Source organism: Sebastes umbrosus, chromosome 2 (genome assembly GCF_015220745.1).
Source record: "Sebastes umbrosus isolate fSebUmb1 chromosome 2, fSebUmb1.pri, whole genome shotgun sequence".
NCBI classification, from domain to species: domain Eukaryota; kingdom Metazoa; phylum Chordata; class Actinopteri; order Perciformes; family Sebastidae; genus Sebastes; species Sebastes umbrosus.
In genome coordinates, this window is record NC_051270.1 from 29,745,210 (window position 1) to 29,759,588 (window position 14,379).

The following is a 14,379-nucleotide window of genomic DNA, read 5'->3' on the forward strand; positions in this document are numbered from 1 at the left end:
AGTAAAGCATGTTTAAAAATAATGGGTCATAGTATAGTATGTCGAAAGAATAAAAAAGTAATAGTATAGTATGTCGAAAAATTTCATGCAAAAACGTCATAGTATAGTGTGTTGAAAAAAAGGCATAGTATTTGTCATTGTATAGTATGTTGAATAAATAAATTCATAGCATAGGATGTTGAAAAAAAGTCATGGTATAGTATGTCAAACAAAATCATATTATAGTATGTTAAAAAAATAATCATAGTATAGTATTTCGAAAAAAAAAAGTCATAGTATAGTATGTCGGAAAAAAAGGTCATAGTATATTAAGTTAAAAAAAAAAAAAAAGTCATAGTACGTCAGAAAAAAATAAGTCATAGTATAGTATGTCGAAAAAATAAAATCATGGTATAGTTGGTAAAAAAAGCCGTAGTATGTCCAAAAAATTAAAAAAAAGTCATAGTATAGTATCCTGAAAAAAGTCATTGTATTGTATGTCAAAAAAGTCATAAAATAGTCAGCTTAGTATGTTGAAAAAAGTCACAGTATAGTAGTCATAAAATAGTCAATAGTTTAGTAAATCATAAAAAGTAATAGTATAGAATGTTGAAAAAAGTTAAATAAAGCCATAGTACAGTTATGTAATAAAAAGTCTTAAAAGTCGTAGTATGTCATTCAAAAGTCCTTAAAGTCATAGTATATTGTGTCAAAAAGTGGCATACAAAAGTTATAGCATAGCCTGTCATAAAAATGTAATTAAAAAGTCATATTTTTGTATGCCATCAAAAAGTCAGTATAGTATGCCATGAACTGTGCCAAATTTGAAGTGGTTTCCTCTAGGATACCGTGAGATACCGTGCTCATGAGAATGAGACGCACTGACTGTTCGTTCAGATGGACAAATGGATGGACAACCCGAAAACAATTCCTCCGGCCACGGCTTTTGCCGGCGCAGAGGCATAAAAACAAACAAAATACTCATGAACTGTCATCAACACTTTATTTCACACTGAAACTGACATAGAATGAACATTAACAGCTAGTGTATCTCTCTCTAATGCTAGGATCGAGTAAGGAATGTAGATAATGTGTTACAAAACAGTGCATTTGGAACCTCTACACTTCAGCATTATGAGGGTAGGAATGTTTTGAGTATCAGCAATGTTAGAAAAAGAGTTTCATTCTAATGAAACTGTGAGTTGAGTTTAAAGAACAGCTGGAGAAGTGTTGAGGTGCTCAGTGGTGGAAGAGCCGCAGGTTGGTGTGCACCAAAGTGATGCCCTGCTCATTACAGGCATTGATCACAACCTGGTCAGCAGCAGAGCCCGCTGGAGCTGCGATGTACTCCACACCACTCTACAGACAGACACACAGAGGGATGAAACGTTAGAAAAGATGGTTGGAAAGCTTGTCAGTACACTGTTTTCAGAGTCAATAGTTTCCAAAATATATGACTTCAGCAGGTGTCTGCAGGCCATTTCCATTCAAAGTGTATATAGTATGAACCCATGCTTTTGTGAAAGATGTGTTATAGTTACCCGTTTGGCACGATCTATGTTATCTCTGAAGGGGAAGAAGGCGTCAGAGCTGACAGCCACAGCCTGCAGGGAGCTGATCCAGTTCTTCTTTTCAGTCTCTGACAGAGGCTCGGGTACCTCTTCATACTTTGACTTCCAAACTTCCAAGTCCGGGCCCTGTCGACACAAAAATACACACAATACAGGACTTTTCATTTATTCTCAGTTTCTCGAACTTGACATGGCATTGAACATCAGACATCAACAGCTCAAGAGTAAAAATGAAGCTCAAAGTGGGGGGCCCCCGCCATCGCCATCTTGGCAGTGACTAGTCCGGCTAATCCAAAAATGGGCAAAGAGGTGCAGCGTGGATGGAGCTGAGGCGGCTAAAACACACACACATAGCTCAAAGCTACCAAGCTAGCTAAGGCTAAGAAGCTAAGCTATTCCATGGAAGAGAACAGGCAACATGTTACTCCGAGTAGCCGGTCAACATTAACCCTGTGGTATCGTTGCTCCTGGTTGCTGGTTGGTACCGGAGCTAACATATAAATTAATAATACTGATGTTAGAATTTCACACACCTGAATAACTGGAGCACATACTTCTTCAAAAATATCAATCAGTCACATGAAATTGTACAAGGTAACGTTACAACTTGTGCTTTAACGTTCTTCACCGTAAAGCACACATTTCCTTTTTTCTTAGAGTCCTCTGTTCTGTTAGATCGGTATAAAAGAGTCACGGTTGAATAGTGCTATCTGGTATTCCAGGATTTAGCCAAGTTTCACGGACATTACAGATCCCGATATCCCGTTGCAAACTGATGCGGGCACTGAGGTCATCCAGCGGCAGCCCATCATCCAACGCCCGCACACTGGCTAGCAGACACCTAATGGCTGGTATGGCATATAATTTGAACGGATGAATTATATAAAAATTCACACCACCTACAGTTGTCATGAACGGGGAAATTAGCTGTAAGCATGTTTGTTGCTGCTGTAAAGTTGGGCATTTTTGCATGGTGGTCTATGGCTTTCGCTTTTCACGGGCAAATACACTGAATGGCTATTCCTTAAAAAATGTGTAATTTCTATAAAACGAAAACCCTACAACTAAACTTAACTATTGCTTTAACTTTAGGGTGCCTGTTGCCCATTGTTGCCTCCTTACCTCTCCAATGGTGCCGCTGACATACTGGTCGATCGCGTTGGCCATCTCCGCTCGCTTCACACCACCGCTAAACTTCATGTTCAGGACACGAGGGTGGTGTCTCAGCCACCAGTTATCGGCTTTGTCACCTGCCAGCCGTGTGCAGTGGATACGAGACTGTTGACCGGCACCAATACCAACAACCTGGAAGACACAGACAAGACAAAACATTAGAGAAAAAAATAAAACGTATAGCTCATTCAGATTCCTCTCTCCTCCTTTTATCTGCCTGTTCTTACCTGTCCATCTTTAGCGTAGCAGACAGAGTTGGACTGAGTGTACTTGACAGCGATGGTGGCCACAGCAAGGTCACGTCGAGCTTCCTCCGAGAGCTTGTGGACACAGAAAAAGGTGAATACTTGTCATTTAGATAGCATTGTCTCAATAATGAAAGAATTATTTAAAATGACAAAGCAGGATGAGGACATAAATACACTACAGTGACTCACCGAGCCCTTGGAAACAACGTTATTGAAGAACTCCTTATTGATGAGCGCTCCATTCCTCTTTTGTTTGAGATAGAGACCAAACAACACTCTCACCTCAGGCTCATCAGGCTCGTAGTCTGGATCCATCTGGGACAAACACATTGTTAATCAAACACAAATCTTAACTAAACTCATTCTAATCATCCTTATTTACCGATACAAAATGATGATGATAGAAATCTCTCACCTGAAGCACACAGTAGTTGCCATTCTTCTTTTTGGAGAGGATCTTGAGTGCCTCCTCATCATAACCAGGAGCAATGATACCATCTGACACCTGAGAGCAAGCAAATAGAATCATGGTTGAGCAAAGCAATGTTGCAGCAACAAAAAAAAACAACCAACTCATTTGTTTTCTTCTGTATACGTTCTCGTGATTTTACCTCTCTTGATATAATCTTGGCGGTGGGAACGTCACAAACATCTGACACAGCAATGAAGTCTCCAAAAGAAGACATTCTGTCTGACCCTCTTGCCCTGGCGTAGGCCGTGGCCAATGGGGTGAGATCCTTCAGCATGTCGTGCACCATGCACACTTTGGCTTCCTCCTCAGTCAGAGGAACTCCTACTGCAGCTCCTTCAGAGGAAACATGAACAGAGTCATTTTCACAGTTGAGGCACTAAAGTCAAATTCAAAAGTGTGTGTCTGCTTGTCTCGTTTCATCTTACCAGCAGGGCTGACGTGCTTGAAGGAGGCGGCAGCAGCCATGCCGAGGGTGCTCTTTAGCTCTCTGACCAGCTGCCAGGCGTTCAGAGCGTCACACAGGTTGATGAAGCCGGGGGAACCGTTGACCACTGAGAGGGGGAGAAGTTATTTGTAGTTTTCTCCCTCTCCTCCTGTCTTATTTCTTTTATCAGCTGTTTTCTGACACGGTCATTTTAGGGTGAAAGGGATATATTCACAGGGCACTACTGCCAAAATCCCAGCTGTTTTATTTATCATCTACATTTATTCAGTTTCTGGAAGAAAGTTAGATTAGAAGATGTGTAAAGATAACAAAATCCACCTACCAGCACCTTCAACACTGACTACTTCACATGTTATGTATCGTTTGTTTCATTTAAACAAAAGTGTAGAAATGACAATGTGCCATTTTACAGATGGTAATCTGCTGGACTAATCTGCTGTTATAGTGAGTAGTTGCCAGGCGTAACCTTCAGTAAAATGGCTAATTGTCATTTTTACACTTTGGGTTTTGTATAAAATAAAACAATCCAGTTGGATTTCGTTATCTTTGTTACCTTTAGACAGAGCTAGGCTAGTCGTTTCCCCCCCATTTACAGTCTTTGTGCAAAGCTAAGTTAACCAGCTACTGGCGGTAGCTTCATATTTAACTGACCAATATGAGAGCGGTATTAATCTTCTCATCTAACCCTCCGCTAGTAAGCAAATAAGCGCATTTCCCCAACTGTGAAATCCCTCCTTTAAAGACAAACCACTGAACAATGCTAACGCAGACACATTTAGGTCAGTTGAGACAGTTGTGATGTGATGTGGGGTCTACCTGTGAGGGGGAGGGCTTGGCGCAGGGTGTAGAGTTGGGCGGGTGCTTGGTGAGGGTTCATGCCGTAGCGCAGAGACAGCTGGGAAACACCGCTGCTGTACTGTCCACGAAAGTAGTCCGATATGGCCTCGTCATACTGTGCTGTGTGTGTGAAGGCCTGAAGAGCAAAGAACATCAAATAGACTCTGGTGAGAACAAATACATCATCTTCTAATGCAGTGGTTCTCAACCAGGGGTCCGGGGACCCCCAGGGGTCTTTGAGGGATTTTCCAGGTGGTCCCCAGAAAAATGGGGAATAGCTATTTTTACTATTTAATTCAGTGAGTAAGAGTCAGTGACTATTCTGATCATAGTCCACTGTTATTTCCTGAACTGTATTTGACAACTATAGAATTCTGGTTTTAATCATAACAACCAATACATTTTCGATGGTTTCGAGGTCCTGAAGCAAAATATTGCCATCTGTGCCCTATTGTGTATGAATTTAGGGGTCCTTGACACAAAAAAGGTTGAGAACCACTGTTCTAATGTGTACCAAAGTCAGAGTTATAAACCTCAAAAACATTTACAATGTATCACAAGAATTTAATACAAGGTCATGATGACTCTGCATTATTTATTTGGATATCATCCCAAAGCAAAGCAACAATTTCAGAGCTTAAACAGACCACAAGTCATCATGTTAAACTCTGTAACCTAAACAGACATTATAACACTGACTGGACTTTGTCTTGCATTGACCCTCATCTCTAAGCAAACACCATTAACATGACCAGGCTTAAACTAGTACTGAGAACGATTTGGTGACTATAAAGGAGAATTATCTAAACGAAGTCATATGATGAACATATTAACTATATTGACTGATGTTTGCTTCAGAAACCTCCTGGCAGTTCCTTATGTTACGTAAGAATCTGGAACAGGTTACTATTGTGCAACCATCACTTTAAGGCCTGCTCATTCATTAAAAAGCCAAAGGCAAGAGTCACCTCTTATTCCAAACTGAGAGTCTTTGTTCACAATTGAGATTAGACTGGAACAAGTCTGAACAGTGACGGGGCAGGATTAACGGATGTTTGAGTAGATGTGATTAGAAGATCAATGAAGGCTGGTAGTTACACACAATGACTATGTTTACATGCACACTAATATTCCACTATTATTCCGAATATGACAATATTTGGAATTTCACACGTGTCGTGTAAACAGCATATTCTGTTTGGACATTTAGAATTAGGCCTTATTCCAAATGGAGCATTTTCAGATTAAGACACGTGGGCTATGCAGATATCCAATGTTTTAGGAGCATTCTTTGGACATGCATACAGTGCATTCGTCTCAACGGAGTCTGTTCTCGTGAATAGCCGTAAAAAAAATACCTTGAAGAACAATTTTGCAAAACAGTGACAACATGACTGCAGTTGGAAAAGGAGGGAAGTTAAAGTTATTTAAACGGCGTAGCCATAGGACATAGGTCATGGGGGCCTATGCACAGTTGCATGTAAACGGTAATATTAGTGGAATATTCATTTTCATTAGCCATGTAAACAGCTTAACAGAAATATTATCTTTTTCAGAATATGGCGAAAAAACTGAATGTTTTGTGCATGTAAACGTAGTCAACGTAAGTCCTTCCTATTTTAAAAAGCCACTTTGAAAAATGTTCAAGGCTCATTTATAAAACAGTGCATAGGATCCATACTAAAAATGTACATGCGCACAAAAGCCGAAGACTTGTGCGTACGCACACCTGCAGGCAATGTTCCCTTTATAAATCATAATCCTCCTGGAAATGTACGCACGTGGATCAGCCTCATATTCCGCCCTCTACACGCCCACATTCAACCAGAAATGGTCGATGCAGAGCACCTCATGAATGTTTCTGCATAGTAATGAGCCTGTTGGATCTTTACGGTGAATAACGGTGACAACCGAGAGGAAGACCAAGAAAAGTTTTTTTCTGACACAGAAATTGGGGTGCTTGTGGGTGAGGTTGTCTCTGAACACTCGTTCCCTCCTCATTCTACCATTCACGTTGTCCTTGCAGTGCCAGTGCATCCACCATGCAGCATGTTACGAGTGTCACCGCAGTGTTTATATGTTTACAGCAATCAAACTGATCGATTTACTTGTCAAAATGATCGCGACAATCAATAATATCCCCCACCCTGGATATCATTTGAAAAAGGAAGTTTGGTAGGTGAACACTATTTATTTATTTAAGTTTTTTATGGCGGACATGGCCTGCATTATGATTATAACTAATAATGATAATGAGGATATGGAGAGTAACGATTGTGGGAGAGCTGTCACTGGCTTTATTTCCTCACTTTGCTAATTTACACAATCTACGTGCAGGCGGTGAGAGATGTGCCGGGTGGAGGTGACTTGAGGTAGCAGAGTGTGTGTGGCACATCGCGGTGGCGCACTAGAGACATAAGAGCATCAGATAGCTGTTTGTCTATGTATACTGTATCTGTCCCTATCAAATAAACCATACATAAATGAATAAGTCGTGTCTTGTTCACTGCAGCGATTTTACACACAATAACTTTATGAAAACTTATATTGTACATGGGGATATCTGCACACTATTAGAAGATATTAAAAATATTGACGCTCTATTCTGCCATTCTTTAATATTCTATGTAACCTTGGATTTCTACAACAATGATGATGATTTCAACAGCTACGTTGCTCCACAGCTGCGGTTATAAGCAACAGTTATAAATGAGAACCCAGCTCAGGATTGTGACATAGCAAATCAGGAAACAGTTTGTCCCGGTCCATTTAACACATCAAACTCGTTAGAAAAATGCTGATGATGACCCAAAGCCAAAGATGAAATATTCAAACGTGTTTTGTCAGACTAACAGTAACTGAGTATCTGTGGGTTTGGGACTATCATAGAAAACAAGCAAAAATTCTCATTTGAGAACCTGGAACCAGTGCAGTTTTGATAAAACAAATAATTAAACGATCATCAAAGTTGTTGCAGATTAATTTTCTGTTAATCAACTAATCGTTTCAGCTCTAATATAATGCTTTATGGTTATGGATTCAAAACAAAATAAATGTTTTTTTTTAAGGAGAAGCTGCTACCAAAAAAAGCCTATGATTTGAGATTAAACAGAGTTGGAGTGTAACGATTCAACGATCAATATCATCGATGCAAAGTGAAAATATTGGTGCATAACGTCATCTTTAAGATACGTCTCTATTTTGAAATTGTTAACTGATAAAAACCATTTGCACATAAAAGTAACAGTGTAGGATCTGGCGGTATCTAACAGTGAGGTTGAGATTGCAACCAACTGAAGCCTCTCCCGTGTGCCTATCCTGTAGGAGAGCTGCGATGGCGGATGCTAAAATGCGAATGTCCCTATGTAGAGGCAGTTATTGTAAGAGTAGTGTAGGTCGTTTGGAGCAGAGCCAGTGCGTAGAGTGTGTGAGTACGAAGGACGTGAGTGGAGAAGCAAAAGAGGCGGACTCCTTGAAGAAGACCCGCTCCCTATGTAGGTATAAACGGCTCATTCTAAAGGTAACAAAAACACAATTCTTATTTTCAGGTGATTATACACTAAAGAAAACATACTTATTAATATTATATTACATTTTTTGCCAATTGATCCCCCTAAATGTTACACACTGGTCCTTTTAACATGAGAAATGTGGCACTTTATAATGAACAACCGGGGGATCTATTTTGTATTATTATTTATTAAAAAGAATAGATATTTTTTTCATTTAAATGTCGGGAAGAGCACAGTAATAAAATTGTAAAATCATAGTTTAGCTGCTTCTTGTGAGTTGATATAAATGTAAATAATTGTGTTAAATATATATGAAATATGATTTTGTCTCATATCGATCACAGGCCCCTGAATTTAATCGAAATCTTATCTTGGCAAACTTTGAGATATCAGCAAATATCGTATCGTTGTCCAAAAAATCAATAAAATATTGTATCATGATGAAACTTGTGATTTACACCCCTAAAAATGAAATGCCTGAAATTTTACACAACCTACAAACATTACAAAGACACAAATTACTTTGTTTATAAAAAAGGGATTTTAGAACACTGACATACTTTGAGCTCTTAAATCTACTTTTTAAAAAAAATAAACCCCTCCCCCCCTAAACAAAATGTGCAATACTTTTTGCACACTGATGTTCTTCAGTCAAAAAAAAGATCACCCTAAGTATTCCAGCCTTGTACAAATTCAGTTCATGTACATGCAAGTTGAAATGGTGGGGAAAAGATAGAAAGAAATACGTTACTTTGAGGGCCAGAGTCCTACGTGTTTCCAGGGTTGTATCTTTGTCTCCTGAATCCTCCATCTCCTTGGCAACCAGCGAATAGTCAGCCGGATCGCACACTATAGTGACCCGAGCATGATTCTTGGCCGCGGCTCTCAACAGAGTTACGCCACCTGGGAAGAAAGAAAAATACACATGGTAAAAAGCATAGCATTTTAAATATTAGAGGTGTAAAAGAAGAACGAATTGCTTTTTGCAATTTGACACATTAATCTTTGGTTGCCCTGCATTACGAGTATTATTTTAAGCTTAACATTCTGGACACAATCTCATATGATGCACAACTCACCGATATCTATCTGCTCCACAGCATCTTCCACTGTAACAGTCGGCTTGGAGACGGTCTTCACAAACGGGTAGAGGTTGCACACCACCACTCTTAAAGAGAAAATACATAATGAATGTCGTATTCTTCAGAAGAATTCATCATCTGTTTGAAAAAATAAAAAACAATACGCATCCATACATTACCGCAACACAATACATATCATGAACATATTTAGGGCGACTGTTCTAATTCTTACACAGTGACACAGGTAAGGCTTGCACTTCTTGTAATTATAGCTTTCACAGGGTGTTCACGTTTATGGACTGATTATGAGTTGTTTCACCTTAAAATTTTAAAAGATATGATTGGAAAATGGGCCATCATTTGGGCCATTACAAAGATTAGAATATGTGAGGTATCGTGCACAAGGACCCTTGTGTGCTCAAATTTACACAATTAAATCCACTCAGTTCATTTCAGAAGGCTGCATAAAAAAACACTTGCTCTGTTATAGAGTTAGACTACTCTCCGTCCTTTCATCCACTTTATCGTTTTAGGTGAATTAAACTGCAGGCTTCTCTGTCCCAAAATCTAACTGCTGTAGGGCTGCACAATTATTCAAAATTTGATTGAAATCTTAATATTTGTTAAAGGCTAAATGTGCGTCAAAATACCATTTTAAATTAAATACTGCAGAGCTGCAGAGACGTCCTGACCTACACATCATATTCTACAGACTTAAGACATCTTTGTTCTGCACAGATCCCTGCAAAAATCCCACCATATTTATTTTAATATGTTTTTCAATGAAAATGAGAATAATGATGTAAAAATGATCATTCCCTCTAATATCGCAATTACAATATCACTCAAAAATAATCGTAATTAGATATTTTTTTCTAAACCGTGCAGCCCTAACTGCTAGGGCAACAATTATTTTTATAAATTTTCATGAATCTGTTGATTATTTTATCAATTAATTGTTTTATCTTTAATATCTAAAAATAGTTTAAAATGCCCATCACAATTTCCCAGAAGCAAAGGTGACATCTTCTAATGCTTCTTTTGTCTAAAACACACAAAAAAATTCAATTTACAGTTTTATAAAACAGACAAAAGCAGCAAATCCTCACATTTGAGAATCTGAAAGCAGCAGATGTTTTTTTCAATCTAATTATATATAACTATGAATGGCTCAACATTTGGCAGGCCTTTTGGCTCATATCGCCCCACTCCCTACTTTTTAACAAACTCGTATCATTCGGCAGTTTAGAGCTAACGTCGTGCTAACAGTATAGCTTCATATTGTAACATCTTAAAGCACTGAAGCTGGACATACACTGTACGATTTTAGAAATGTTGTTGTGTAACTCCTACTCCAACTGTACGAGTAGATCGTTTGCGATGTAAAGCCAAAGGTCACAATTTATGTGCTCACACTGTACGGTCCGATCGTCAGCCACGACCTGAGTGCTCACACTGTACGTGTAAAAAACAGCCCGTCGGCCCCTGCGGACCGTTCTGGCAGTTGACAGTTGTCAACAAAGATTTGTTTGAAAGCTCCGAGGCAGGTAGAGTTTGTTTGCAAGCAGAGGTCTGTACGGGTCACAATGCTAACAAAGCAGAAACGTGCTGCCTTGATCATCTGTACCATCCTGTCAGCTGAAACGTCTAAAAAAAAAAAAGAAAAGAGGTGCCGGCGTATATGGACTCGCAGGTGACTAGAAGACGTGGACAGTATGGTTCCATTTTGCAGAGAGAATTGGAGGTAAGCGAGCTACATTTTACTATATCTATTGTAGCCTACATTGTTCTCTTGATAGCTACGCTCTGATTACTGTAAGAAAAGCAGAAAAAGGCACCGACGTTGGGGAATCGGCTCGTGGCTCTGCTTCAACTGTGCGAGAGCCTGTGGACGGCCGACCAAACATTTCTGACATGTCAGAAAAACGACACCCAACGAAGCTGAAATTCAGTCCGACTCTAAAATGAATCGTGTGGCTCAAAATTCGGGCCAGAAACGGGCTGAAATCCTACAGTGTATGCCCAGTTTACCACATGTGGGACATTTTTTCAAACTTGTCTGTAATTGTTCAGACATAAGAATCGTGAATCCTTGAACATAAAAAAAAAAAAAATCCCTTTGAATGTCAAAATGATGTTTTTTTTTTTTTTAACCTAAATGTGCTCGTGTCATATGGGCCTCTCTCCATCACAGGGTCAGTAAAATGAATGACTCGTGTGGTCACATGACCAATTTTGTCTATGGTTGCCCAGAAACAAGGGGTGGCTCCACTTCCCCACAGACTCAAGTCACCCCACTCAATGACAAAACTGTGAAATCTCTTTATCTAATCACATTCTTCTCCTTCTTGTCTTAAACAAATGAGAGTCACAGGACGAGCTTACAGCAGGAGCAGCAGTTTTCCAATAAACCAGCCGCTAAATCAACTGCACGTGTTTCCTAATGGGACAAAGCAAGTCTAAACTCCAACCATATTAGCAGCTTGTGATCTGCCACAGGTCATGCATGCTGTTAACATTCAATATCACCATGCTAACATACAGATGTGACTGTTTTAAAATGTGCATTTCAGTGTGTTTTAGATGCATTTGCTGTGCTTCGCTCACCTGACCAGGCTGTAGCCCAGCTTCTCCATGTCTGCAGCATCAGTGGGGGTGTTTCTGGCCAGGATGCCTCCATGGACGGCAGGATGCAGGGTCTTCACTCTACCCCCCAGCATCTCCTGATGTCCAGTCAGCTCAGACACATCCCTGGCACACACAGACAGACACTGACAGGTTAGGTCACCCATATGCAGCTGCTAGATTTAGTGAATTTGTGGGGAATCAAACACTGGATTTACAGGTCTCATATTGTAAAAAGTGAGATTTTCATGTCTTTATATCATAAAGCAGGTTTAAGTGATATATAAATACTGTGAAAGTATCAAAACGCTGAATCCACAGAGAAATACAGACAACATGTATTCAGAAACTGAGCGTTTGAAACAAGCTTTCACATTTGTGATGTCACAAATCTACAATATGTAGACAATTTTACAGTTTTAAACAAACATTCTAAATGTGTCCCAGGTTATTTCCTGTTGCAGTGTATGTGAATGACGTCAGCTGTTAGGAAGTACACGTGGACCCAAGTTGTTTCCTAGCAACGCAATTCCGTTGAAATGTACTAAAACGGAGCGTTTCTGACAGAGCGTGAACACAGGTATATTCAGACGGACAGTATGAGAAAAATAATGTGTTGTTTGAACATTAAAACGTGTAAACATGTTCTAGTAGAAACACAAAATACAAGTATGAACCTGAAGATGAGCATGATATGGGACCTTTAAGTTGTATTTGAAGGACTACTTCAGCACCAACCTGACAGCCAGTCGAGCATCCCGCAGTTCCTTGGCTGTTCCTCCTGACGCGACCAGAGACAGACCAACATCCACCAGCCTCCTGGCGAAGTCCACCAGGCCAGTTTTGTCTGACACACTCAGAAGAGCTGCGGAGGAACAAATAAAATCAGGAAAAGAGAAGTAAAGATGTGTTTTAAAGCGAGGTAAAGATCACCACGCTGGCTGATGTTAGCAGCAGAGCTAGCAGCCTGCATGTCGCACTACTAAACTTTATAATGACGACACAGAGGGTTAATTAAAATGTGAATAAACCCTCTTACCGAGCTGTGAGGAGGTCATGCTGTTAGTCTGCAGTCTGAGAGGAGGAGAAGCGGGTTTATATCTGCAGGCTGCACTCAGTTTAACCAGGAAACTCTGCAGAGGAAAGTTGTGCAGGCTCAAACAAAAACTACCACACGCTGTTCATCGCCTCGTCATGTGCTTCAGGTCAGGAGTAGAGAGACCCCGCCCTGCTGAAGTCGGCCCGCCCCCAGAGGCAACACAAGCGCACCCACAGGAGCTCAAAGGAGCCAAAGCCTATTTATCTAAAACTGTAATTATGAGTCCATGTCTTTTGCAGCAGCTATATTGCAACTTATTTTTTATCCATCAACAAACAAATTAGTTTTTTTAGTCATTTATATCTGAGGAAGCTTGATAAAAACTAAAAGCTGCAGAAACAGCCTATATTTGAGAGTATGGACAGATCATCAGCTTGTCAGTATTACTTGCACAAGCATTCAATATGTCTTTCTGCTTCTATAGTCAATCTATACTGAACTTTGAGTCGTCAGGCCAAGTGTCTTCTTTTGTTTTGCCACACGAGGGCACACATTATTATTTATGTTTGTATTATTTATTTATTTTGCACAATTTAAGACTACACAACATAAAAAACAAATTAATAATATACAGTGCAGGAAGAGGCAAAAAAACACTGGGCTTATCTGAAGCCTCCACCTAGAGACAAGATTAATATAATAACAACAATAACAATACAGTAAATATATAAAAAAAGACAAGTGTGTGTGTGTGTGTGTGTGTGTGTGTGTGTGTGTGTGTGTGTTGCGTGGAAGTGTATGGTTAGTGTTTGTGAGGAGGATATTGATTTAAATATCTATAAAGACTTCTGGGCAATTGTAACCAAACAACATTGTGAGTGGGAAAAAATAAAAAACATAAAAACAGATACATGGACAACATAGGGAAAAGCAATTACAAGACAGCAATTAAATTATCCTTTGAGCGACTTTTGTAACATTTGACAGATGAACAGTTTATTGATAGATGTGAAAAGTTACTCCATAATTTGGTTCCCCTAAATCTTATCGAATATTGACCCCTACTAGTGATGAATTTAGGAGGATGAAGATCTAGAGATTGACGGGTTGAGTAAGAATGGACCTGAGAATTTGTTTTAAAATAGGTCTTGAACTGTTCAGGAATATTCCCACCAGAAAGTATCTTATAAATAAAAACACATATTTGAGAAATATGGACATGCACATGGACTTTACATGTCTGCAAGTAATAACAGTTTTACATTTTAATCAATATTATTTCACCACATATTATCCACATTTTAACATGCTAAACTTTCATGACAGTATAGTCTGAGTGAGATGAATGTGCAGAGCTGCTGTTGAATCTCTTCACCAGGGAAGCTGGAAGTCAGAC

The 14,379-nt window shown here is 39.5% G+C and overlaps 1 protein-coding gene across 1 annotated transcript; it reads right to left on the bottom strand.

The window, feature by feature from the left end:
* Positions 1 to 965: 965 nt before the first annotated feature.
* On the bottom strand, positions 966 to 13,188 carry atic (5-aminoimidazole-4-carboxamide ribonucleotide formyltransferase/IMP cyclohydrolase). The gene is made up of 14 exons (XM_037757481.1): positions 12,984 to 13,188; positions 12,683 to 12,809; positions 11,927 to 12,070; positions 9,317 to 9,405; positions 8,989 to 9,140; positions 4,705 to 4,861; positions 3,869 to 3,994; positions 3,583 to 3,776; positions 3,387 to 3,476; positions 3,161 to 3,286; positions 2,951 to 3,043; positions 2,673 to 2,855; positions 1,521 to 1,676; positions 966 to 1,338 (listed from the first exon to the last, which is right to left on the bottom strand). Exons 1-14 carry the CDS (start codon positions 13,000 to 13,002, stop codon positions 1,219 to 1,221), a joined length of 1,776 nt encoding a protein of 591 aa, XP_037613409.1. The 5' UTR covers positions 13,003 to 13,188; the 3' UTR covers positions 966 to 1,218.
* Between the last annotated feature and the right edge of the window lie 1,191 nt (positions 13,189 to 14,379).